At 43.2% G+C, this 27485-nt stretch overlaps 1 protein-coding gene across 2 annotated transcripts in view; it reads left to right on the top strand.

Annotated features, from left to right (window-relative positions):
• Positions 1–27485, top strand: part of AFF1 (AF4/FMR2 family member 1) — a 75118-nt gene that overhangs the window by 24527 nt on the left and 23106 nt on the right. For both annotated transcript variants that reach the window (XM_027721068.2, XM_039391048.1), the window contains exons 3-7: positions 509–1507; positions 24605–24649; positions 25683–25769; positions 26371–26407; positions 26772–26823. In XM_027721068.2, coding sequence (XP_027576869.2) covers positions 509–1507; positions 24605–24649; positions 25683–25769; positions 26371–26407; positions 26772–26823 — 1220 coding nt within the window. The remainder of the gene's footprint in view (positions 1–508; positions 1508–24604; positions 24650–25682; positions 25770–26370; positions 26408–26771; positions 26824–27485) is intronic.

Raw genomic sequence — 27485 nt, 5'->3', positions numbered from 1 at the left:
GGGGGCATGGGGTGGAAGGAGAGGAGGAAGAAGAGTTGAGGGGGAAGAGGAGAGCTGTGTCTTCTGCATGGGGTGTAGCAGACTTGAGCATGGTACAGACAAACACAGCATCTTCCCATCTACTGAACTTCAGTTCCTCAGAGTATGTGCTTAAAGCTCTGTTGGCTGTGCAAGAGCACGATGGACTTGGGGTTGGCCTCCTTTGAGGGAGAGTGCTCAGGAGCAGCTTGGCTGCCTGTCTGTCTTCAGATGTGCTTATAAAAAATGAATCTGATGTTAGTGTTCCTGAAGGCTGCAGGTGCACCTGCAAGCTTGACTTGGAATAATTGATAGTGGCTACAGGAGTCCTATTTGCTTTGGAGAGATTTACAGAATCAAGATAAGCTTGCCTAACTTCACTCGTGGTGATGTATAGTGATTAAGTTAAGATCCTGAAGAACTGTCTCTTCTTGAGCTGGATCTCTTGGGGTGTCTTTGAAATTTTCACCTCTTTGTTCTTCTGTTGCAGACTAATAAAGAAGATGAGTTGTCAAGCCGAATTCAGAACATGCTGGGCAATTATGAGGAGGTCAAGGAGTTCATGAGCAACAAATCCTGTCAGAATCTCATAGGAATTCCGAAAAGCGTTGTTCCTCTGATCCCACCAGGACAGCCTGATTACCCATACTTTCCTGGAAAGACCAGCCATACATTACCATCTTCATTCCAGCACCCGCCCCGCCGTCCACCCGTGGGACCTATGGTTGTAGCACCTCGACCTCCAAGCCACTCCATTCACTACCAAAAGGCACAATCAGGAACAGAACCAGCTTCAGGTTTGCACACCAAGAGTCGCAGCTTATCCAACAGTGGGAACCAAGGTCAAGGACGCAGTCGTGGTGGCCGGGACAGTCAGGCAGGTTTTCAGCACAGTCAGAATGACAAGCCTGGGGATTGTGAAGGTCGTGCTCATGAACTGCAGGCCTCCCCTTTGCCACTTTCCCCATTACTGCCATGTTTGTTGTCTTCTCCAGTGGCACCCCTGTCACCTCTACATTCCAGCCAGCATATCAATTCCAGGTCACAGAACAGCAGCAAAAGTCATGGGTCGACTTACAGTCAAACAAAATCATCTCAGGACCTAGTGACAGGATCACAGGAGAAGGAAAGTCGGGACAGCTCAGCCGTTACCTTGACCAGCACCGCTCAGCCTTCCTCTCAGACTTTCCCCCCATCTTTGACATCAAAAGCCAGTGCAATGCAGCAGAAACCAACTGCCTATGTCAGACCCATGGATGGCCAAGATCAGGCACCATTTGAATCCCTGGAGCTCAAACCTCTCATGGAGGAATACCACGAAGGACCTAATGAAGATCTCTTGGATTTGAAGGCAAAAGTCAAAGCTGAGTTATCCAAATTGGAAACCCCTTCTGAGCCCAAGGAAGAACCCAATGAAGATATCTCAGATTTGAAGGCAAAAGCCAAAGCTGAACTATCCAAATTGGAGACCCCTTCAAAGCCTGTAGAGGTAAGTGCAGTTGTTGGGGGTCTCTGTTGCCAGCAGGATAACTTCAGCTCTGGGAGAACAGGTCGTCGAACAGCAGCAACTGCCAGAAGCAATGACAGCTGTACGTGCATGACCCTGTTTAGAAGGTGCATTTTGAGGTTGGCTTTTGATGAGCTGGGTGAGATAGCATCCTGTTTGGATGGTGGAAACAATGCTTTCCATGATTCTTCAGTGGATTCTTCCATTTTCTCAGTGAGGCTGCAGCAGGTTTTATGGTTCGAGAGACTGCTTCTGTGACTATGATTTTTGTTTTCCTCTAAGGCTTGTTGAAAAAGAAGGGGGAACTGATACAGTGAGAAGGTCAAGTGGCGATGCAGTTAGTATGTGCAGAGTGTCAGTACTCAGTCTGAGTCCTGGTGGGTGGAGGCCCCAAATCCTCACTGAATATTGGGACAGGAAACTGTGCAGCAAGGTCTACAGTCACCTGGGACTGTGAACACCACAGGATTCTCCTCAGTAAGTTCATAAGATTTCACTTGTAGACCCACGGGAAAGTATGAATTGCTCTTTTCCAAGTTGAGCCATTTCAGCTGGTACAGCAAGGCTGAGAACAGGGTTTGCAGATCAACAGATGCAGTTCAAAACACATCACTGTTGCTGTTGTACTGTTTAAATGTCCTTGACAGAGGGAAGAAAACTTTGGAGAAGATGCTATTTTTTTTTTAAATTTTTTTTTGGTATCTTGAGTTGATTAGAGGTTATGGGCAGTGAGTAGCAGAGACTGGCACAGTTGAGCTGTGTTCAATTAGTCTGTTGTGGCTTTCACTTGAGAGAAAAAGAAAAGGGCAGTGGACAGAGTGGTTGGGAAGACTTTTCTGAAGATTTCCAAAAGCATTTGTCACCTACATTTCTAAGTTTGGGCCCTGCTGGGAAGTCCTGTAGTTTCACTAGGAGCAGATGTATTGTTTAGGAGACTATTAGGAAACATGAGGGGAAAGGGATGTCTGGAACTATAATTCCTTCTTAACCAGAAAGTTAAGATGTGCTTCTTTCCTTTATAATTATTTTGATGCAACAAGATTCCTTATTGTACTCCATTTGTTTTTGCTGACCCCAAGACCACCTCTCTGATTTTGTCCTGTGTGATGGAGGCAGAAGCCTTGACTGGTAAAGCAGTGGGAGAGGAGGAGCAGTGCTGATGTACATATGCTGTCCAGCAAACACAGCTCTTTTTCCTGTGCCCTTTGAAGCCCAGTGTGAGCTGTGCCAAGGGACCAGCACACTGACCCTACCTGCCTTGTGGCTTGGCCTCCCATGAGCTCAAGGGCACTTGGTTCCCTGGTATTTTTTTTGGGTTTTACTCTGCTCATCCTTCAGCACTGAGATTATTGCTATGCCCTATGGGATATGGGATCCCACAGTGCTGACCTAAAGCAGCTGGGCCAGAAGAGCTACAAAGATAGTTTAAAAATTGTCTTTTACCACCTTTGTAATGAAAAGGAAGAGTGTGGGTGAAGTCTGCTTTTCATGGAAAAGGGTGTGGATTAGCTACAAATGGCTGTAGGCAATATCTTGTGGAAAATGAGAGGAAATGATCAAAACTACATAGTTGAGAAGTTGTTTTTTTTTTTCATGCTGAGAGATTTTATTTGCTTCCAGATAGGTTTGGCATTGCACATCACAACTCAAAACAGGAAGTTCACTGAGGTCTGTATTTCCTTATTTGCCTGACCAGATATTTTACTCTGGGGGGAGAAGTGAACCAGTGCAGGGCATCATCTTCTGTATTATCTTATTGTCTCATCTGTATTATTGTCTGTTTCTCTTTTCCCATACTTCTCCTGTCATCTTATGTATCTCTGATTTAACATGAATTTCATTAGGGTGATGTTAGCTATGATGCTGTGTGCTGAATGAAACTTCTTTCTCACTTTCCATTGAGCACATGAGTCTGAGGCCAAATGCCCATGAAAATTCTACAGCTGCCAGTGCATGAGTAGCATTACTCATGCTCCTTCTGTTAGACCTGTGGCAAAGTAAGAACAGAATAAAAAGGGAATTGAAGATAATACAAAAAAAGTTTTTGCACAACCCAGGAACCTGTATTTAATTATATGCCTAGTCCATTTTGAAGCAGATTGATGAACCTTTTTGTGGATATGCTGAGTGATACTGCTTTGATCTAGGGATCTTTAGGCTGTGGCCCCTGACAGTTTTCTGTGCATAGGCATTTTGGATAATGACTCTGTAAGCCCTTGTGAAAAATTCATTACTTCATTTTCTGCTTATTTCAGTCTTTTCATTGTCACATTTGCTTACTTCTGTTTGGTCTTAATGATCAACATCTATTTGATAATACAGTCCCTCCAGTGCTGAAGCCTGGAGAGGGAGGAGGAAGAAACAGTGAGGTTGCAGCCCTGGCTGTGTGCCCTGTGTGCTGCATGTACAGCTCAGGGGTGGTGACTGGGGAGCAGGGCTGGGCTGGTTTGCTTTTAGGAAACATCCTATGAGGGCTGCTGCACACAGGTGAAAGATTCACCCAAAGAAAGGATCTTGAGAATGCTGACTGGGGGTCCTTTGGCTGAAAGGTCGTCCTGTTTAGTTTTTGGTGAAACAGAAACTGCAGGGAGGCTCCTGCTCTGCAATGACCCTGACAGTGAATAGGTCTAGACTAGCAGAAATTCTGCTGTTCTTCTCTCCTCCTCCCAGCAACTGGGAGCATGGCTTTACACATTTTATTTAAACTGTTTTGCCCCAGTTTACTGAACAGCCACATGCCAAATATGGTTCTTCCCATCATCTCCCTTGACATGACTTAAGAAAGCCATTTCCTCAACCACATATGTGTTGGCTAATTGAATTTCTGAGGCTTGTTTCACCTGCAGCTGTGAATACGTTATGGACAGCTTCTGCTCATGGGAACACTGAAAAGTTAAGCCTTCCAGCCCAAATAGACACACAGTTCCACTGTAGAGTGAATTAATCCACAGAGGATAACCATGCAGTGACTCACGTCGCATTTGCATAAAGAAACTGAACAGCCCTTTCTGCTCTTTCCTAAATCAAAACCTTCACTTTCAAATGCCATCCCAGTCTCTTTAAGGCATCTTTCCAAATTTATTGTGAGCCTTAAAAATATAGCACACATGAAGAAGCTTACATGTACCCCTTGTCTTCATGTGCCAGGTTTTACCTCTTCCCCCAGCACCTAAACAACGATGCTTTTAAAACCATTCTCTCTTCTCATGTCTTTAGGAGACCTGCAGCAGCAACAGAGACCCTTGTATTTCCTCCACTGACACGGTCTGTGATGTGTGAAAGGGAATTGGCTTGACAGCAGGGCCAAGAAGCAGTGAGGCTCCTTTGAGAGAGATGTTTGTAAATCCTCAAGTATTATTAAGGGCAGAGTGTCTGGAGAAATGTACAGCCCTTGATGCCCACTGAAGGTTTGGCTTTGTTTTCCTGGCAATTTTGTAAATGTTAGGGCATAGCTCTTTTTACCTCATGTAATGAGACCTCACTGGACTCTCCTGCCTGTGAACCAGGAAGCAAATAGGGAAACAGCCAATTTAAAGTACAAAAACGACAAAAAGAAGCAACAATGAAGAGGCCCAGATGTGTTAAGTCTTTTTGGTTACACTGTATTATCCTTGAAGCACAGGGTACACACAAAGATCTTTGTGTTCAGACTGGGATTGCTGTCATTTGAGCTCTGTTCCCCTCAGTAAACATTTATGAATGGTCACCCCTTAAAACATGGTTGTTATATAGTATATGTAATGACTAAATACCTACAAAGAAGTTTGGATGACAAATATAAAAAGTCCATTCTAGTAAGTAATTTTTCACTGACTTCTCTCCATGGCAACTGAGCTTTTCTACTGGCAGGAGTTGTCAGACAGGTGAACCCTGTAGGGTAGAAATAAATATATTGTTTCAATCCAGCATCCTTTTGAAATGAAAATCTTTAAAGACAAATATATAGCACTCTTGGCCTTACATAATGAATACACAGTATTTAATATTAATCTGTTGTTATCTTTCTACCATGTATATTATACCTCATGTATATTTCTCATTTACTGAGTAGAAGGGAGATTGTGCTTTTTTTCCCCTCTCTCCTCTGTATTCCTTTTTCTGATTTATTTTTTTCCTTGCTTTGCACCAAGACAGGTAACAAGATGTTACTTCTGTGTCTCCCCTTCTACCCTTTTTATAATCAGAAGAGCCTTGTGTGATTGGAGGTTTCCATGCTTCACCACAAGCATTAATTTGCCTCTTTGTTGGTGTGCGACTTAAAGCAGATCAAACATGAATGAGAATTGTTACTTTTTCTGACTATTTTGGTTAAGAAAAGTTAAAAACCAGAAAAAGTAAACCTCAACTTCACTATAAGGGCTGAAACTGAGCTATCTGATTTTCAGTAAACGTCCCTAACAACTTGTATGTAAATATCCAAAGCTGTGCAATCCGAGGCCTTTCTCAGAACCCTTGGGCATTGTGGTAAGTGTGAGCTGAAATGAATTGCAATCAGAGAAAGGTTAACTGTGGGATTCTCTGCTGCTTGTTGTAATAGCAAGCACCCAAAGACGTATCCTTTTACTTGAGTCTTCTCCATGGTCCTTTTTGGCTCTCAGAAGTAAAAGCCGTTTTTCCCCTCAGTCTCTGTAGCAGCTGGGTTGCAGATACATCCAGAGGCAATGACCCTGGTCACTGCTCCTTGGGGTGGTTGCATAGACTACAGACAGTTTAGGGGTTGACAGAGGTTATGAGGTCAGGATTGCACACAGCTTTTGCATTTTTAGATACGTGAAGAGATTCTGGCTCCTCTTGTTTTCTGTCACTTGATGTGCATGCAGTATCTTAAGAGAAATCGCAGTCAATCCCAGGTGACAGGAGAGAATTGTATGGCAGTGCTGTGTTTCGTTCGTTGTTATTTTTTTTTTTGTCTAAACCAAGCTAGAGCATGCAGGTGTAGTTATGTAAACAGAAAAAGCTACTTGTTTTATTTGATTTAATAGGTAAATCCCATTGGATGCAAAGGAGGTTTTTCCCTTGTGTGCCTCTCCTTTGGAAGGAGCCACGCATTTTATCCAGGCTGGAAATAAACCAGCAATAAAATGCCAAAGCAGCTCTAATAGCTCACACGAAACATCCTCCACCAACCTGTTTGTAGATTTTTGAAACTCTCCGCACTGCTTCTTGCACAAGTGGAAAGTGCCAAAGGGACAGATGTTGCCAATTTGAACTGTACAGGGGGAAGGCAAATATTGCTAAGCAACGGAGTGCTTGAGAGAGCATTTTTCGGAGAGGAGCCAAGGGAGTTATGCCTGGGAGCACTTGCAGCTTCTCATGGCTCGGCGCGAGGGAAGAGATTAAAAGTTCTTTCCTGTCAGGGCTGACGCCGCCAGCACAAAAGACACCATAACCTATTGACACTGATTAGGGCTGACAAGGGAATGTATGAAAACAGGAAATCTCCCCTGCCATGTAGGAGGGCAACAAGACATGTTCACGGAGGTAAGTGCACCAGGCAGACGTGGCACTGAGCCGCCTGTGCCAGGGCGGTGTCAGGAGTAGGCTTCGGCGGGAGGAGGTGAAACCCAGGCAGGCGCCGAGCGCTGTGAGGGCCAGTGGGGGCCTTGTCGGGGTCCGGCTTTCACGTCTGACTGGGAGCAGGTCGCTGAAGGGTGGGCTGGTAGAGAGAGGGGGCTGTTTCCAGTGAGTCTTGTAATTGCAGGCTGCCTCATGTAAATGGAGTTAACTTCTCTAGTTATTGAAGGATGAAAGATCTTATAAACAAGGCGAGTCTTAAAACATCTGTCTGTGGTTGTGCTCCTCCCTGGCCAAGCAGCACTTCATAGCTAAGTGGCAGCCTGGAGGTCTTTCCTCTGGTGGTCCTGAATGCCACTGGAGATGTTTCCTCAGAGAGTGAATCTGCCCATTTCAAGCCTCTGAATTATTCTGGCAGTGGACTCATAGTGTCTTGTTCAAGAGATGTACTTTCGGGATTGAAACACAGATTTGTCGTCTTACATTGGTCTTTGCATTAATAATCTCCTAATGCTATTTTGAGCACCTCTGGTCTTTGATCTGATTCTTTGCATTGTTTGAGTGAAGGGAAATGGTTAGCACATGCTTTGTGTTCTATTTCTTACTTCATGGGAGTTTTTACTGGCTACCAGTGAACCTCAGTGGAAGTAGCATTTTGCAGCTTAGGGATGCTCCATAGGAATTGTCTGCATCAGCACGGTGATGTCAGTTAGGACAAGTCTGGTGGTACTGCTCCTGCTTTTTGGGCACTGATCACAGCACTCTTGCCCCATACGGTGCTGCAGCAAGAAGGTGCTACGTTCAAGTATTGGTCAGCTCTCTGGTTTTCAAGGAGCCTTGAGGGGAGAAAAGTTTCCCTACTGTTTGTGTGAGCTGGTACAGTCCTGCATCACAGAAGGGCTTCCTGATCTTCCCTGGTAGGGCTTAAGATTGCCAGAGCTCGCCAAAGCTTGACATACCAATATGTTTAGTTTTTGAAATTAATTCAACAAGTAGTGGTATGCTTGCCTTGGCATAACATAGTCTGTTTTCTCTCAGTTATGCCTCTCCCACTTGTTTCCTTGTGTGGTTATTCCATACTTTGCAGTTTCAGGTCTCACTTTTTTATTTTCTCTGGTGTCTAACAAGGTTGCTCTCTGAATTATCTTTAACATCCTTTTCCCTCCCAAGATTTAGATGCCAGTTTTCATCTTCATAATGATGAACATATATTACTTAAACAATAAAATAGTCCTTTATTGTTTTAAGCAGCAGAATATTTTAATTCTCAGTTGTAAAAGGTGATACTCCTAACTTTTTGATCACCTGCTTTTCAACACACCGATTTCTCTTCTAAGCAGCATTAGCCGTGCTACACTTTCTTGCCAATTTGTTCCATTGGTCAGATGGTTCATAAATGTCATTTGATATTGAGGCCCTCTTTTTGCATGCAGTCAGGTGTAGCAAATAGTGCGAGACGTGATCTTGGCAGTCCATCGTGCTCCCAGCAAAAGGTCCGGGTGCATTTCCCAGGGAGGCTCTGCCGTCTGCTCAGCTGCCTTTGCATATACCCAACCTCCTGGGAAACAAACTGCAGCTGACATGACTTTGTTTCAGACACCACAAGGGCTTGATGCTGGAAAGTGTCCTCTGCCCCCTCCCTTCCCCCCAGCTACCTTCATCTAATAAAAGGCATTACTGCCTTCTGTGAGACCTGCTTCTCCAGGATATTGAATTCAATCGCTTTGGCCTTTCTGCCCATTCTTCAGATGGAGCTTTTCTGGAATCAAAGGAGGAAGGAACAAGTGTGATGTTTGCTTTGGCTGCTAAGGAAATAGAGCTCAATAGTACTTGGCTTGTGGACTAATTTTTAACCGGTTATGAAACTTGACCTAAACTCTCATTACTTACAGAAACTCCAGTTTGGGTGACTTGTACAAATGTGCACTTTCCTTTGAAGTTAAATAGTAACTATTGCCATTCAATACATTAGCATACAGCTTAGATTATGCCAAACTCAGAAATATTATCTTGGCTGGCTTGTTAAGCTTCACGAAGTCAAAAGAAAAATGTGTCCATTAAAAACCCAAAAAAACCCCAACAAACCAACTTAAAGTTTTCAGATCTCTATTTTGCTGCTTGAATTTAGAAAGAATAGCGACAACATAGCAATACTTGCTTTTTCCTTTTCTTGGGAGACGTCAAGAAATTTAAGTTTCTGTATTAGCATAATTTTGAGAGAACTTATGCCTCTTGAATCAGAGCCTAAATTCAAATGTTTGATTTAAGGCACTTTTGAATTGAATAAACAAAGCACCCCCAAAGGGAAAAGTGAGTGAGCACTTCCCCATGATTTTTCAGGCTAACTGCTGCTGTATGTGTTTACAAGTATTTTTCTGTGTCTCTAGAGTGAGCCCACTGGCACAGTGACAGAAAACCTTTTACAAGTCTATTGTAAAATAAACAATGTGTGGAACGATTTCGTGTTAACACTGTGGTATATATTTCTTCTAAAGGTTGTATTTTTTTAACTTGGTAGAAAAACACTGTTTTTTTTAAATATGCCTTGTGCACATTGCATTATGAATAGCAGTGGCATATGAAGAATGGTTTGAGAAGATGTAGGGAGAATTGATGTAACAGCAAAGTCATGTCAGATTCAGATCCTGCCAACCTACTCCTTCTTATACAAGGAATACTTTGGTTTCTTTCATCAGCCTGTCAGCTCACTGCTGTGCAGACCAAGTTGTAATTCAGACCTGGTTGAACACCATCTGTTCACTAAAGGTGAAAGGTGTGGTATATTCCACCTAAATGTTTTCACTTGAAGCAAGCGTTTTACTGAAGGTGCTCATGGCTGTCACGTTGCTTGTCTATTTGCAGTTTTGCTTTGTTAATCCTTGGCTGGATGTGCTGAAGGAATATCATCTGTGCTTCGCCAGTGCAGGGGACAGGCTGACCTCCCTTGCCTCCTTGGTGTGCTGCGCTGCAGAGCAGGGTCAGCTCCCTTCCTGCCCCTCTGTGCTAATACAGCGTTCGTGTTACCACAGTAAGACTGCGCCTGTTTCCATAATGAAAGCAAGAGGAGAAGCAGTGTGGTATTTATGTTTCTTTTTGCTATGGTAGCAGTAACCCCTCGGGCATGTCCTACCCTTTCCTTAGACGTTTCCTTAGACATTTCCTCGGTGGTGCACATGTAGGGAAATGCTTGTCCAGCTTTCAGGAGTTTGGGGATTGCATGCGAAACTATTGTGATGTAAAGACTTTACCTGAGAGGTCATAAATTGCAGTATGCAAAGGTGTTGAGCCCAATCCGTCATATGGTTACAAATTATAAAGCTGCCTGCTCACATCCCTGAGTATTTTAAACGGTTTGAGTATTTGCCATTGGTTCGTGGGAACTTTTTGCACAAATACCAGCACGTCTCAGTTTAATGAGATTGAAGTGTTTTGCTAAGGAGGATGAGTTATGAGGAAGACCAAACTCCTCCCTCTAAGCAATTGTAAATCCAAAATTAAGAGGCTCCAATGTTCTGCATTGTAATTGATCCAGAAGCAGCAAGTTTTCCAGCCATACCAAAAGCCTTCATTCCCAACTGCTCGTACAATAAGGATCCTCCTTCATTGGCAGTCTTCAAAAGAAGATGCACTGAATACAAAGAAAATATTGAGACAAACGGCAGGAGTATCACAAAAAGAGCAATTCCAGCGTTAGCCATGTCAAAAGAAAGACCAAGGATGCCACGACCCAGAATAGCATTGCTCAGATTAAATACTGACATTCCAAAGGAAGTCATGGCTGGGCTTCGCGAATGAAGATTTGGGAAGGGCTCTACCCACATTTGTTACAAACGTGTTGGTGGCTAAAAAGGCCAATACGAGACAGGCATGTCCAATTGCAAAAGGCACAGCAGAAAGACTCCTTAGATGGTAAATTCTGCAAGGCATGATTCTTTCTACATTGTCTTTTCTCCTCGAGAGTGATCCTGTGTGCTTTCTCAAAGGAAGTAGCAGTGTTATAGATGGTGTGTCTCCAGACCTCCCGACCATAGGCCAGAGTAGACCAGTTATGATGATCAATATGGCCAAGGCTGAGATGTTGTTTCAGGGAGTCCTTGTATCTTCTCTTTGGAGCTCCTCTCATGCAGCAGCCAGTGGCAAGTTCACCATAGAGCAAGATCTTAGGGAGGCGGTGGTCCTTCATCCTGGAGACGTGTCCTGCCCATCGCAGCTGTGTTCTCAGTAATATGGCCTCAATACTTGTGACTGCTGCTTGCTCTAGAACAGATGTATTGGTCACATAATCTGACCAGTGGATGTTTAGGATTGTACGGAGGCAGCGTTAATGGAAGTGTTCTAGGAGTCTCAGGTGGTGGCGGTAGTACCCGGAGTTTCATATTTCTTCTTTCCAAGATTGGAGTCAAGCAAGAAATTTTGGTTTTCTGGATCAGTCTGCATAGTGGCTCTTCATGGCAGACGGCTTGGTGGAGTACGGGTAACTGAAGTCGTCGCTGTTGGAGCTGGAGCTGTCCTCGTCGAGGGAAATGTAGAACTTGCCCATCTCGTTGCTGCTCATGCTGGCAGGGCTGCTCCTGTCCTTGCTGGCGGGACTCGATGCGCCTGCCAACACAAGAGTGGAGGAGGGAGAGGGCAATCTCCTCCCCAAAAAGTTCTTCTGCAGGTGGGTCAAACCTCTCCGATGAAATCTGAGCAGGTCCGGGCTGGGGGCAGAACAGGATGCAAGAAAACGGAGGCAAGCCGTGGCCAGAAAACAGCCAGATGACCAGGCCGAAAACAGAGTGAACCTCTGACCCCTCAAACACTCACCTTGCCTGAGTTAAGGCAAAAGTGAAGGAAAAAAAACTCATCACCCCTCCCCACAGTTTTTAGGAGGGCCATCAGCTTGGAATGCAGGCCTGCTAGTTAGTTCTTTTGTGTGGATCTATCACCCAAGGCAAACCGCCCTCCCCCATTCAACATCTTTCTTTTACAGTGAGGGAGGGGAAAGAAAAATTCTCTGCTTGGTTTTTTAGAACAAGTAAACCTACAGGCTACAGGCTGGGGGCAGAGTGACTGAAGAGCAGCCAGGTAGAAAAGGGACCTGGGAGTTTGGATTGACAGTAAGCTGAACATGAACCAGCAGTGTGCCCAGGTGGCCAAGAAGGCCAATGGCATCCTGGCCTGGATCAGGAACAGTGTGGCCAGCAGGACCAGGGAAGTGATTCTTCCCCTGTACTCAGCGCTGGCGAGGCCACACCTGGAGTGCTGTGTCCAGTTCTGGGCCCCTCAGTTCAGGAAGGATGTGGAGGTGCTGGAGCAGGTCCAGAGAAGAGCAACAAGGCTGGGGAAGGGACTGGAGCACAAGTCCTATGAGGAGAGGCTGAGGGAGCTGGGGTTGTTCAGTCTGGAGAAGAGGAGGCTCAGGGGAGACCTCATCACTCTCTACAACTACCTGAAAGGAGGCTGTAGCCAGGTGGGGGTTGGTCTCTTCTCCCAGGCAGCTATCAGCAAGACAAGAGGGCATGGTCTTAAGCTGTGCCAGGGGAGGTTTAGGTTGGATATTAGGAAAATTTTTACAGAGAGAGTTGTCAGACATTGGAATGGGCTACCCAGGGAAGTGGTGGATTCTCCATCCCTGGAGGTTTTTAAGATGAGACTGGATGTGGCACTGAGTGCCATGGCAGTAGTGGATCAAGGGTTGGACTTGATGATCTCGGAGGTCCCTTCTAACCCAGCTGATTCTATGATTCTATGACACAAAGTCATTTGAGCAATTACGTATGAAGTAAAGTATAGGCAGTGAAACAGTAATACACAAAATCTTGAAGTGAGCTTAGTCTTCTCCAGTTTGTTGCCCCAAAGCTGCTTCAGGAAAAGATACAGAAAGCTTTTTTCTTAGGCAGAGGTTGGTTGGTGTCTTGGTGCTTCTTGTAACCATCTCCCCTTGTTTGGATTTTAATTATAAGCCATTCAGACTGTATGTTAAATAAGCAAAAAAGCTGCTTCTCCCCTCCAGATTATACAAACAAGGAAAGAAACAGTGAACTGATCCCCTCTCATCCTCTCAGCATTGCTTTGTTTTCTGACAGCCTTTGGAGCCTGGGAGGCTCGTGGCCCATAGCCATCCTATTACACCTGGCTGAGAAGAATCAATTGTCTAATGCCAGCCAGGTATGTTAGCTCAGCACCTCCTGCTTCACTTAGCTACAGATGAAAATTGTATGTGACACCTCTGGAGTGCCTAAGCCTGACCATAAAGAATTTCTGGGACTTGGGAAACACTGCAGCCTTTAATGCGGAGTTTTGGGGATGATAAAATGTTTTTTAAGGAAGGTTACGTTGTGAATCATAACAGAGGCAGGTGTCTTCTATATTGATTTTAAATACTAATTGTAGACAGGTTGATCTAGGCAGAGCATGAGCAAAGCAGGTCCTAGAAGGCTGTGTCCAGCCCTGGCCTCTGCACCCACCTGGCAAACAAGCTGTGGGTGCTGTGGATTTTTTGCTGAGTGTGCAAAGCTGTGAGGAGAGGATGAAAGGGTCTGTGTGTTCAGATGAGTAGTAACAAACATCTCCTAGGAACAGACCTTGTCAACCTTGGACACTGCTTTTACAGCCAAAAGTTTAAGTTGAAAAAGAAGTTTTAAGTTTCAACAGTTAGTTTTGTGTACTGAAAAGAGTGACCAGGTAACTGGTGGATAGGACTTCCTCTGCCTTCCTATTGTCTTTGGCAAGATAGGGGAGCTTTCCAAGAGACTTGTCCAATATTTTGTCTCCAGAAGGATAACTTTCATCTGTATATACATGATGATAATAATAAGGCACTTGGCTGTCCCAACCACGAAACATAAAAACTAGAAATAGTCTTTTTGCATTTAGGTCTGTTGTAAAACAATGGTGAAAGTTGCCTTTGCAAGCAAAAGGATATCCTGCTATTTTTTTCCCCTACAGGTTAAGCTCCTTGGTTTGGAAACATTTAAAAATATTTTTTCAATTTTCATTAAGGTTTAAAAATAGCACCTAGGCTCTTTCTGAGTTAAGAACTTTTGGGGGGTTTTGGGGGGTTTTTTTGGTGTTTTCTTCTTTTTTCCTGTGGGAATACTATCCTTAGATCCACTAACAAGCATTCCTTTATTCACAACCCTCCCACTTGCCTTCTGCTTTGATGCACTGCTCCTGGTGGCTGATGCCTTCTAGCTCCCCTCCAAGTTGTGTGGTCTGTCCCAGGCAGCAGCACAGAGTTGAGCTGGGTGCTGGACTGGGACTGGTGATACCGCTCCAGGCTCCAACCTGCCTCTTCAATTCCTTTTTTTTTCCAAATTTTTATTTGCAGTGGTGGTAATACAGGGAAGTGCTGTGGGGCACTGCACAGAGGATCCAGCTGGCTGAAAAACAGATGGACAAATAAAAGGTCTTGGTTCAGAAAAGCAGTCCTGTTAAGTATTAAAGCAGTGTGAGAGCCTGCATCTCCAAGTCTTGTTTACTGAGTCATTAAGAGGAGGTGCACCAATTGCCACCGCCATCATAAATCTAACTCAGCTTGCTTTCCAAGGGGAAAGTGGTGTTTGGAAAGAGAAAACATTTCTGAGAGATGGCAGCACTTAATTATTGTCTGAGGTGATCCCTAGAACCACAGGATGCCTCTCATCACCAAAACCCCCAATTCCCTTGATGTTCTTAACAAATGTAGTTATTGTTTTCTTATCTTTCGTTGTATCAGCTGCAGGGACCAGCTTTTTTCTGGAGTAGGCTAGGAGTCAGGCTAGTCAAATTGCAGTGAGTTAGTACTGAAAATGAGAATACCCGAAATCGTGGCTTGCTGCTCTTACTCAAATGCTTTCCATACTTAAATTCAACACATAAATTGAAAGATACCTTGTATTTGTTCTGCAGGGAACAAGAGGGACACAGCCTCAGCCTTTTATTGACACAATACTTAGAGATTCATATTAAGCAGTATGAAAAATTATTTACAGGAGACACTGTAAGGGGAGAGTAGGTAAGAAAGTTTTGTAGAATCAGGGGGTCTAAATTAGATTTTTGAGAGCTACTATACAGATGGTAATTGCAACGGGGAGGTGCTTTTGTGTGGAGGTTCTTTTTGTAGAACAATATGCTAGTGAAATAATCAGCCTTGGCTGGAGTCCTGGTCTGCATGGCTATATGCAGGTGATTCTGCACTTAATTTTCATATTTAGTTTGTTTTGATTTCAATTATATTATTATTAGATGAAAGCTAACAAGAGATGCACAAATTTCTTTCAGCAGCTCAAGATTTGTAAAGAATCCTTCATTAAAACATATCAACAGTCTGTTCCCCCAGGGCACAAACCCCTTTGCTACTTCAGTCAAAGAAAGACAAAATAGTGATTTGTTTTTCTTAGACTGTTTGAACACAAGGAGGCCCCTGCATTTATTTTTAGATTGAGCAAAATAATCCATCTCAGAGTCAGAAAAGCGTGTAAAATCTTTAAAGAATGTTTTATTTCCTCCAGGCATCCACGCAGGAACAGGACAGTACAACCATTGTTTGCTGAGTATTTTGATGTAAAATGCTTAAATTGCCAGGATCATTCAGTGTCAGCTGAAGAAAGTTCTTGGGAATGGTTTGATTTGTTTTCAAACCTGTGACAAGAGTGGTGACAGGCTGGAGCTGCTGTCTTCTCTCATGAGCTGGGCTCTGGGTCGATGCTGGGGCAGAAGCAGGAGAGTGCCTGGTGGTGTGGCATTTTTTTTTTATGGAGTAATTTCAGCGTTTCCTTGGAAAAGAGAGGAGTGGACTCAAATGGGTTAAGTGTGCTTGTGAAACTGTCCACAGGGAACTTGGCTACATGCAAGCTGCTGGTTAAACCCTGGTGCCCACAGAGGACCTGAAATAGCACCCAGAGAAATTATTTTAGAGGGCTCCTGTGGACTTTGAGACTGGTGGATTGGATTTGTAGTCTACAATGAAGTCTTGTGACTTCAAGCAAGCAACATAAACACAAAAGTGAAAACAAATGCACTTGTAGCGTAACTTCTAAGATTTTGTCTTGCTAGATGAGGCAGAGTCCTTCCATACACTTTTGTGGTGCCTCAGCATTGTTTTAGTTTTTATGCTTTGCATAAAGCAAAATGCATAAATGGGCTTTGTTTTTCATGACATATAGAAGTGAAACTTGGTGCTGTAAGCAATGTCAAGCAGATCGACTTTAGCTTTGCTTTGATTTGCTGGAATTATTCCAATCTCACTCCATTAGGTTGAAGAACTAAGTCGGTGAGAGGGGAGACACAGGACATATTTCTTGTTTCTGCTCATCCTTCATAGCTAACCCCATCCAGCTGGCTACCTGAAGCTAGCATGAAGCCTGAACATGTGCATCCCCAAATGTATATTTTTTACAGCTGCTGCAGTGTGTGGTACCTTGTTCCTACTCTCCACAAAGATAATCTGATACAAGGTTTTTATAAAATTTCAGTTTTCCATTTCAGTTTTCTTTGTGTTTAATTTTATCTTTTTGTCCCTCTGTATTCTACTTCCTTATGTGTTTTTTGTGGTGGTTGTCATGTTGTTGTTGAAATGGGGTAAGCTTTCTTCTTCTGTGCTAAAAATGATGCGTCTAGTGGTAATTTTTAACCTCCTCTGAAAGTTAATCCTGCTGAGAAAATTGCCTTCCCTTCTCTGATTTGTCAGCTTCTCTGACACCAGCTTCCTGAATTTCCTGCAACAGCTCAAGCTGCTGTTCGAGGGACTCTGCTACCAAATAGTACCTGTACGTTATTTTACAGTAGTAATGAAAAATGGCCATTAAAATCTGTAGCTATAACTTATGAAGCCAGTCATTAAAGACATATTGAGCTCTGTACAATTTGAGATTTTAAAAAAATGACACCTAGAAAGATTTCATGACTAAAGTCCTTTTGTATTGTATATTTCTGAAATAAATGTTTTGAGCTTAATACAAAAATAGCACCAAGGAAAACCTAAATATATGCAAATATTTCCATACTTGTATGGGAGGGAAGTGTGAAGTCAGGGAAGGGATGGTTTCATCCTTAAAATACAGCTTGTTTTGAAGTGTTTGCACATCTTTATTCTGATTTGTTATTGACTTAATTCAAAGCTCACAGGCAACAGTGCAAAGTCTTACACATCTCAGTTTTAGCTCAGACTCCATATTTTTCCTTTCAGGAATCCTAATAATTTTTGCATGCAGTTTAAAAATGAAACAAACAAAAACCCCAATCCAAAAGATTGGGGTTTTTCCAAAAACTTCTGGATCCGAAAGAAATTAGAAAAAAATCTTGTGTTGACTGCCTGCCTGCATCTCTCTTGACACAATTTTGCTGCTTTTGTTTGCCCTTCATCACTGTCCCTGTTTCCCCTGTGTAGTCAGTTCTCCAGTGGTTTGCAGGGGTCTTTTTTATTGCAGCAGCTGCGATAGCAGTATTTTCCCTTCGTATGTTCTTGCAAAACAACACTTGCTTACAAATGCAGGTGACATATCTGCATCATTTTGATTTTCAAGTATGTGTGTTTTGGGTTAACCACGTGCCCTTTGAGCCGGATTCTCCGGTTGCTCCCGAATCCTGCAACATTGCAGATGGTGCAGGAATGAGGTAGACAAACTCCTGTGCTGCCCAAAGCTCTGGCTGTTCCTTCCCCACAGCCTGCTTGCTGTGCAGCCGGGATGCGGCCACTCGGAGCTGCGGAGGGCGGAGCCCTGCGGAGCGCCTGGGGCTTGTTCTGTTCTGTTCCCGACACTGAGAGCTCTGCAGCCCTGCAGCGCTGCACAGAGGAGCCAGCTGGCTTAAAAATCTCCGCTCCCTGTGTGTGGGCTCTTGCTCATCTCGATCCTCCACCAGTAACGTTGGTGCAGTGTTTGCTTTTGGGTTCATGTTGCTCCCACAAGCCAAGGAACCCATCTGCAGACAGGGAAGGTTGTCATGGTGGCAGGCAGTGGCCGTTTGGCTTCTTCCTCTGGAGGTGAACCAAGGTTCACCTAAGTGGTTGTTGGTGCCAGAGCTAAGAAAGTTGCGTTATGTTAAAAGGGGTGGATGCTGATAGATAGAACCTGTGGGTTGAAAATGAAAGTTTGGTTTTATGCCCCAGAGAGCTGTTCGGGTTACTAAGTTTCACCAGCATGCGCTTCAAAACCAAGTCATCGCTTTCAGTTATTTCCAATCTGTTTAGCTACAAGCAATTAAAATACCCCTGATCCATAATTCAGGGAAGCCAATGCCTTGGACTAGGTTAGTGCATGTGGGAAAATACAGCATCATGACACACACTTCTGTGTGCTTTTTAGGGAAAAGATGATTTGCTGGTAGCAAAGCGTACATTGATTGCATGGGAGGTTTCCTTTGTGTCTTTTTCCTAATCTAAAAGGCCAATTTAATAAAGTTTTAAAATTATTATTTTGAAGCATTGGGTACACTATAAGAGACATTTCAGATTTGCAAAATGCAAAGAATTGTAACATTTCTGTTTTGTGATATGGAACATTAAAACACTCTTGGCAGAGAATCTGCTTGGTTTCTGGTGTTCCTCAAGAAAGCGTGTGAAGGCATTTAGGAATTTATGTGTTTATGTTGATTAACAAGATGGTTTAGACTTCAAACTTTGGAGGCCTTTTTCAATACGTGGCAGATCATTATTGCATCCATCATCAAGATTATTGTAGAGGCTTGGTTAAAATAGGTCTTGTCTCTTTTGTTGGCTGGTTCATTTTGGAAACGTGCTCTCTGTGCGTGTGCATCTCACATCTCCCTATAGAATGGAGAAGATGGATTTTTAACTACACAGAAATGCAGGTGCAAGGTTGCAGAATAAGTTAGCATGCTATCGCTAGCGTGACTTGTGTGCGAGGATGAGAATGCATCTAATATGCAAGATCTCCTCCTCTGACTGGTTAAGCACAGATGGGTGAAGTGAGGACAAGGATGGTAGCTCTCAGTCTGATTTTTGTCCTGCCTGTTGTTTTCAAACTATCCCTTCGCGCATATGCAGTTTTGTGATCTTCGTTGCATTCAAGTGACAACAACTGAGGTTGACATGAAAAAATAAATTTAAAACTAGATATTTCTATTCAGATACGTTAAACTGTAGTATTATAGGGGAAGCAGCTGTAAATGTGAATTTATTTTCTTTTTTTTTAGCATGAGAGCAGGTGACCTTCTCTACTGATTGTCTCAGTGGCAAAGCTCTCATTAGGAAACGAAACTGCCAACAGAATGAAGGGCATGAAACTCGTAATTGGCTTTTCTCATCCTTGCTGCACCGCCTGCTTGGGTTTTCTTGGTGCTAATAACTCAATCTGAGATGAGGCAAAGAGCAGTAGCTGGCATACTTGATCTACACACACACATTTCATGTTTTGATTAGGAGATCCCAGGAGGCGTAGGAAACGCATGCACACTGTAGCTATTCCTCACCTACACCTCCTGGATATCTGCAGGCACCAGTTTAACCTGAGATGAAGGAGGTGGAGAAGCAAGGGGCTTGTTTGTGCACAGGACATTAGATGGGTGGCTCCAAATGGGCTGTGACAGCAGAGGCATGCAGATAACAGAAATAAGCAGTTGGGTGGAAATTACTGAGATGAGAAGGAACAGAAAGGTCTGCAACACCTTAATGCTTGCCTGAGAGGCAGCCTGTATCCAGTCCAGTTAATATCTCCTTCCAGACCTCCTGTCCTTATCTTTGCACACTCTACATGCTGTTACTGCCTCTGGCCTTGTTTGAGCCCGTACATCTCCGCAGTGTCACACAGTGACTTCTGGAATAATACATGGCCAACTCTCTCTAGGAGGTGATTTTTTTGACATTCTGCTTAAAACTACTCTGCCACAGCCTCCTGATGAAGCAAGCTATTTAAAGACTAGAGAGAAAGCTTCAGCCCCCCACGCGTGAGAGCCGTACGGTACTTCAGCTCCACTTGGCACATGTGGCAGAGTGGGGTAAGGATGTGTGCTGTAATTTTTAATGGAATGTCTTTTAAAAAAGAAGCAACCTTAGAAGTTCTTCAACCTCCTCTTCATTACAAAAAGAAAAAAAAAAGGCACTGCTTATTCATTGTAGTATCTAAGGCCCACATATTATCATGGCCAGTGGACCATCTCATTTGTGTGCCTAGTGGTTCCTCAAGCAGTTTAGTCTGGTTTTGGGTGATTCTTAATATCCTTATTTCCTCATTCTTCTCCCTAATAGAGCTGAGCAAGTCTTGGGGCATGAGCAGAGCTATGTGCTTTTTTGTGGTTTTTTAGAATTGCTGATGAAGAGAGGATTTAGAACTATTTCCGAGAGTTTTGTCACGCAGTTGCTATGAAGCTGGAATTGAGTGCTGCTCAGATTTTAAATTGTTTTCTAAATTAAGAGCTCCCTCTCTTCTTTTGCGGGTATGTGCACCTGTGCATTTTTGCAAGCCTGTTGTACTAAAGACAGACTAATTCCTCATGGAACTTCTAGGGCTTCTTACATTTGTGTAGATGCTTGAAATTGTATTGGCCCCAGTCCTGAAGTCCTTTTCAGTTCATGATCAAAGTAGTAGGGAATCCTTCAGTGGCTGTATTCCTTTTTTACTTTTAAATTAGGATTATTCTTAATATTATTGGTAATTAAATTAGTACTATTGCTGCAGGGGGGGTAGCCATTACAGAAGCACAGCATCAGTTTTGATGGGAACACTGGCTTTAAAAAGGCAAACCAAAAATCCAGAGACCCAGCAATTCTGGATGTCCTGTGATTGTGCTTGACCTCAACCAAAAGTGACATTTAGAGGTGCCTGTGTCATTCCCAAACTGAAAATGAGTCTGAATGTGGCATGAGGAAATCCTAGCTGGAGATTGTACAGATGTCAGTGTCAGACAGCAAATATGTACCAGGCTTAAATGGAGTTGTCTGTGGGGAGCACATTACAATATTCCCAGTAAAGGCTGTAAAACTGGTAATGGGGTTATACAGCCCCGTGTAATATTTGGTCTCCTACACCCACAGTCCTCAGTAGAGCTGATCTCATTTCAGTGATTTCTTTGGCTTTATGGCTTTTTAACTCTTCTTGGAGCAACAGTGTTATTTCTCCTTTTCCCTAAACTCTTCTCTTAAAACTGACAAGGACATCCCTTGCTACTGGGTGGTAATTGTGGTTTAGTAGTGGTTTAGTGGTTTAACAAGCAGAAACAAAGCTGAGATATGACTTGAAGGAAAAAAACCCACCAACCAAACAAACCAAAAAAAAAAGGGGGGCAAAAAAATTACTCAGCATGCAAAAAAGCTCAGGCACTGAATGAACAGTTTTATAAATGACAGGGAGTCCTCATTCACTGCAGCTGGGATGGAGTGAAATGGGGTGTGCCCCATAGTTTTGGGGCACAGGGACAGGTTTGGGCTGAAGGTTGAGATGGAAATGACAGTTGCAGTCCTACCTGAGAGCAGGAGTGTTCCTGGTGGAGTGTTCCCCCTTGCAGTCAGATGACTCTTACCAGCTTTGATGTGGTTTTGGCACTGTGCATGTCCCTGATAGTCTGTGACTGTAATCTCTAGAGCAATCATTTCACCGTGTATTTGATAATGGTGCCTTAAAAAAACCCAACAAAAATAGAGGCCCTTGTACTGCCAATGCAGACTTGTGTGGTACTTGTTCAGTGTCATGTGTTTGCTTTCCTTCCAAGTTTGTGCCACAAAAAGAAAAAGCAGTTTCTTCTAAGCCCCTGGACCTGTGAAGAACTGCGGCCACTGAACAGTGCTCTTGGAGGTGTTATGATAAATCCTCCTGACAATTGAACGATAAATACTCACTGTATGTAAACCTGTATGAACATCAAAACCTCTTCAGACTCATCAGGAAGAATTTCAGGAAGGAGTCTGTGTTGTTTGGCAAGGATAAGAGAGGTCCAGACTGGCTGTTTCAGATATGCTCTGATTCTCGGGTTAATTGAATTCCATTTTTGTCATCACTTATCACCTCATAAAACTTAATTTTCTGAAATACATGAAGTAAACTGATTTTTATTTCTTGCAATCAATCCATTACAGAGAGAGTTTTCAAATACCTTGTCCAGACAGGATCTTGATTTCTTATCTGTTCTGTGGGAAGGGTTTTTAATGTGTTGCTCTCATGGGATATCTCAGGAGTTCTGAAGCAATTTACTAGTTGAGTGCTGCTTTTCTGTACAGGAAGATGCAAGTTTCTGTGTCTGCTGTTCACTACTTACTGAATTAAGAAGTAAATTAGGTTGAGCCACCTAAACTTACTGGGAAGAAAAAAGAAAAAGAGGTGCCTTTTTGGCACTATGAGATATGAAGCATCTTGCTCTCTTGCCATGTGGTAGTTCCCTGTTGTTAGTTCTCCCCCTCCCCTCCTTCTGCCTGCTCAGGGACGCATCTGCAAGCCTTGCTTTCATTCCTGTGACTCATCTGGCCATGCCTCAGCTTCTGCTTGTTTGGGTGAGTAAGGTCAGAAGCATCTCTCCGTGCCTGATTTTCTGAAGAAAAGTCAAATCTTTGTCAAAGGAGCACTGCCTTGATGAGAGCTTTATGTAGACTCAGACAAATGAGATTGCAGGGAAAAGACATTCCTTATCTCCCTTCTCCCTCCAATGTAAATAGTGCAGCATGTGGGAAACAGATGAGTGGCCTTTCTGTGAGAAGGCCAAGAATGACACTTTTTGTCTTTATCGAAGTGTTTGTTTTGCTCTTTACCTTGTTCTGGGGAAGATCCTTCTGACTGGGCCCTGTAGCTCACTGCCCTCTTTCTTTAAGCTGAATAAGTCTTGCTGGCCTTTGCCTTTTAGCAAACTCCTTCCCAAAGAGGAGCCTGGATGCAGCTGGAATCCAGTCCTAGCCCCAGCCTTTGTCAATGGTTTATGCCTGAAGGATTATATAGGTGTAATTGAACCTTTATACAACTTTGTCCTGCAGGATTAAGGATGGTAAACCAGATATATTTATATAAATATAAATAATTTATTATAATAATGGTTAGACAAAAAGAGTTTAATCAGAATTATTTGCTACACAGTATAGGAGCTATAACAGTTAGTATAGTACAGTGCACCATGAAGCAATATTAAAGCAATTATATTAAAGTGATGGTATTAAAGCTAGCAGAAACAGTTATTATGTAGAGATTGATGTTATTCCCCCATACTAACGACCATAGGCAAAGCTCTTGCTCAGCCCCAGGGAGTAACCTTGAAGGGGATCCCCACTCAAGGGAGGAATCTCCACACATATGCTCCAAAAGGAGTATGTTACAAGACCTTACTGTTAACATTTGGGATTGGGCTTTTATAGTATAAAGTGTTTCACTGTCAGTCAGATGTCTTCAGGCCAACTCAGCAGCTTTAGATAAGTTATTAGTAGTATCACTTGTTTGTTCCTTTATCAGGTACTTTATCAGGTCTACATCTCATTATCAGAATGTTTAACTTTGGGATTGATGAATCAGACTGGTTTCAGCATTATTCAGCGCCAAAAGCAACTTGACACTCCCTTCTCCTTTTACCACTGGTAGCTTGGCAAATGCCATGGCCCTCCTGCCCACGTGCCTGGGGAGCAGGAGGTGTTAGTTGTCCCTGTCCCAGCCCCTGCCTTGCCCAGCAGTACCCACGTTGCTGATGAGAGGTGTCACGCGTGTGCCGGGTGGGTGTCCTGCCAGGAACCAGTAAGTGAGTTTGCTGATATGTTAAAAGCAGATTTATGTGTTTGCACAAGCTGCAGTGTCTTCTGTTTGTTAAATAACTGGCAGATATAAGCATTGCTCTTGCTTTGTACTCTGCCCCAGAGCTTGGCTGGTGAGCCTGCTTGAAGGCAACTGCAGGCGCTGCTGCGCTGTTTCCTGGTCCCATTCTGATGGCCTTGGTGGAGTGCCAGGGCACCACAGGGAGCTGGCCTCCCTTCAGAGGGCATCACCACGCTTGTGCTGGGGAACAGGGGCCTCTGCCAGGCAGGCGTGTGTGGTCACTACCTGGCCTCCAGCGAAATGGGTGGGGGAGGTACAGGGGCAGTCCCTTGATCCAGATCTGTGCTATCTGCAGGCTTCTCCAGAAATTGCCATGTTGCCTCTACCCAGCAGTGCGTTCAAGGTTTTATTCTAAACTACACAAGTTAAAATTGTATTGCTTTTGTATTTTTTAATGGCGGTTGATGTTCCCATGAGTCCAAGAGCTGGAATTCAAGGGCCTGGTGCATGATTCCTCCACTTAAAACCACCTCTATTTTGTCTTCTTCAAGCTTAGGACTTTATACTGGCTTCTTTTTCTGCTGAGTACACATGGATGCATAGAATAATGCACATCATGAAACAAGGGGAATCCTGTCAGCTGAATGAGCATCATTGCTTAATGAGCTCTCTTTCACTTTCTTTTTCATCTTTATTAGACCATATCTTCTATTCAAGACTTGAAAACAAGAGGCTTCTTAGAAGTGCATTATTAACTGCCCTTCTGATGGGGCTTTTAATCCTTACTGGCATTTTATTATTAATGGACTTCCATGAAATTTATAGAGCTGTTGCTAAGCAAATCTTCACCAAATACCTGCTTGTCACATGTCAGTTGGTAAAAAACACAAACAAACTCATGCTGCTTCCATCTTTCTTGTTTCAGCAAACCAACTCCATTGATGTGCAGTCCATTGAAGAAATTTTGAGGGTAGGTGCTCTTAAATAATAGATCTCTGTTTGCAGATATTTTGTATGCATTAAAGTAATGGGTGGGGGAAATGGGTGCTTCTGTTCACTTATTAGTTGTTGCCACTGCTCAAAGTGTGTTTTGGTGTGCTAAGGAGCCGTAAAGGTAAAAGTTGGCCTCAAATACAGCTGGAGTTATAACCTTTCTCTGTGTATGAGCATAATACAGTCTAGTACAGTTCAAGAGACAGACTGACAAGGCATGTGAGACAGACAGAGCTGCTCCTTCCTCAAGTCAGGGGTTGCCTTTCCTGAGTGCCCTTCCATGCAAGGCATGCCTCGTGTCCATGCTGCCAGCGCCAGCAGCGTGGCCCTGAGCAGGACCACACACCCGAGTCCTTGCACCCGCCTGTGCATGGCACTGCTGCTACTCCTTCCCTGGAATTCCAGTCCACTCGTGCAAAGCCAAGCCAGGTCTGATGCAAAACTGTAACCTGGTGTCCAAGCTGGCTCTGTGAGCAGCACACAGGCTCCCAGTGCCTGGGTCTGAGTCCGTGTCACCCCTTCCCTGTGCACAGCGTGAAAATGCCCTGTGATTCCCAAACCAGTGGTGCTGATCCCAAGGAGACAGTCCCTTGATGTCAGATGCTATTCTGAGACCTGAAGTCCTAGTGGAGGTGTTTGGTTTCTGCGATTCACTTCCCTCACTGTTGCTTCAACTTGCAAAGTCTTGATACCTTGATTGCTCTCAAGAAGCTGTTGTTGGGGCAGTGTTTTAGTCGAAGGGGAGCTGTGCACAGGTGCTTGCTGTCCGCTGTGTGCTGGTTGGAATTGCAGCATGAGGACTCCAGCTGGAAGTCCAGCATCCTTTCATTTTTCACCAGGCAGCCTGTGTTCTTGCATGTTAGGAATGCATATCACTGCTTTTGTAGCAACCATGGAGAAGCGTGTACAAATACGTCAAGAGGTAGATCCATGTGACTTCTGAAGTGTGAAGCTTCCTCTGTGTCTACCAGCAAAAGTCCTGATAACTCTTCTTCTCAATCTCTTTCCAGGAAATGACCCGATCATGGCCACCTCCCCTGACAGCTCTTAATACTCCTACTAAAGCAGAGCCTTCCAAATTTCCATTCCCAGCGAAGGTAAAACATCATCTTTTTGCCAGAACTTTTGATAAACTAGAAGAGAGCTTTTTGGCTCTTGCATGTGTTTTCATCTGATTTTGGCCCCCTTTCATAGATAAAAGGCTGTTAGGAGGTATTATCTTCAGAAGTCAGATAAATTAAAAGGATGATAGGGATGAATAAAAAATGCTTAATCAACTTAGACATTTGTTGTAATTGTTGTCTTCAAATGTAACTGCTTTTCAGAAACATTTTAAGTATCTCTACTGAAGCACAAAATATATTTTATCTTTATTGTCAACAGAAATATTTGCTGACTGTGTTAAACAGAAGTGTTTGACAGCTCTTATAACATTTTTAAAATATTTCTTAAAAAATGCACATGCCCGTAATGTGCTAGCAACACATTTTTGGTGGCAGTAGCATGTATCATTTCTGTCTATGCTAAGCTACAGCAGGCCAACTTAGACTATTGGACACTCCAAAGTCAAGCTTTGACAAGCTAGTCAAAGTATTTATTACAGTAAGTAACATGTGGAAAACAGATCATCAGTACGCTGCTATTAAAAGACAGCTGATTTATTTTATTCTCAATTTGCACTTCATCCTTTCTTTCTAGGAATTGCAGCCTGAGGGATCTGTAGCACAGGATCAGAGTAAGTTGAAATCCAAAGAAAACACACAGTTATATGTGTATTGACAGATAGTTTTGTGTGTTGTGTGTTATATGTTGCGGAGAACGTCAAATGTTTATATTGATTAACAGACGTGATTTAGTCTACTTTGTTGAACAGTGATGAATTTAGAAATGGCTTAAGAGATAGTATACGTTCATTACTGAAAAATTAAGGCTACAGTTCAGCAGAGGACAAACCCCATTTGGAGTGGTGAATAATCCCAATGGCAAATAATTATGTCCTAGAAGAAAGTGACTAGTCTAATCTGGTGCTCAGAGACCATAAGGTAAAATAGGCTACAAGGGGGGCGAATAAAACCAACCTGTTCATTTTTGATTTACAGAGCAGTATGGCACAGCTTCAGAAACATTGCCTAGTTCTCAGCCAAGAACATCGTAAGTAACCAAATCCTGTTCCTAGCTCTACTGTGCAGTTAGTTAAAAGAACCTGGAATGACCTAAAATTTGGGTTACTCGACGATTCTGAAGATTAAGGGTTTTATCAGTCTGATTTTTCTTAGAAAACTTCAATACAGGGAATTTTCACCAACAGAAACATTGTTGTTTCGTGATGAAATCGTAGAATGGTTTAGGTTGGAAAAGACTTTTAGATCATCAAGCCCAGCCCTTAACCTAACAGTGCCAAGTCTATGAAACCATGTCCTGATTGTGATGACTGTGTTAAAACCAAAACAAAACTATATTAAAAAACAAAAAACTACTAATGTACCAGATTCAAGTTTTTTTAGTTCTTTTAATCTGTGGCTGATTAACATCACACTTTTTGTGCTCTTCAGCCTACTAATAATGCATCCAACTATAAATTATAAGGGATACAAACTGAATCTGATCGGTTCTGGATATCATCTTGAAGCCTGGGAGGGCTAGTAAAGCTGCAGCTACAAAAACTGTAAAAACTAAGGTGAAATTTTAAAGTTACCGTGTGATATAATTTTCTGCAATTGCCCAAGGCAAAGTTTTCTAAAAAGTGTTGTCTTAATTTTATTTTTATTTAAAAAAACACACAAAAAATTTGCATGGGTTATCTAAACCCCTCG

This window comes from Pipra filicauda, unplaced genomic scaffold (genome assembly GCF_003945595.2).
Source record: "Pipra filicauda isolate LSUMZ 115617 unplaced genomic scaffold, ASM394559v2 scaffold8_size5757611_pilon, whole genome shotgun sequence".
Lineage (NCBI taxonomy): Eukaryota > Metazoa > Chordata > Aves > Passeriformes > Pipridae > Pipra > Pipra filicauda.
This window is presented reverse-complemented; position numbering and strand designations above follow the sequence as displayed.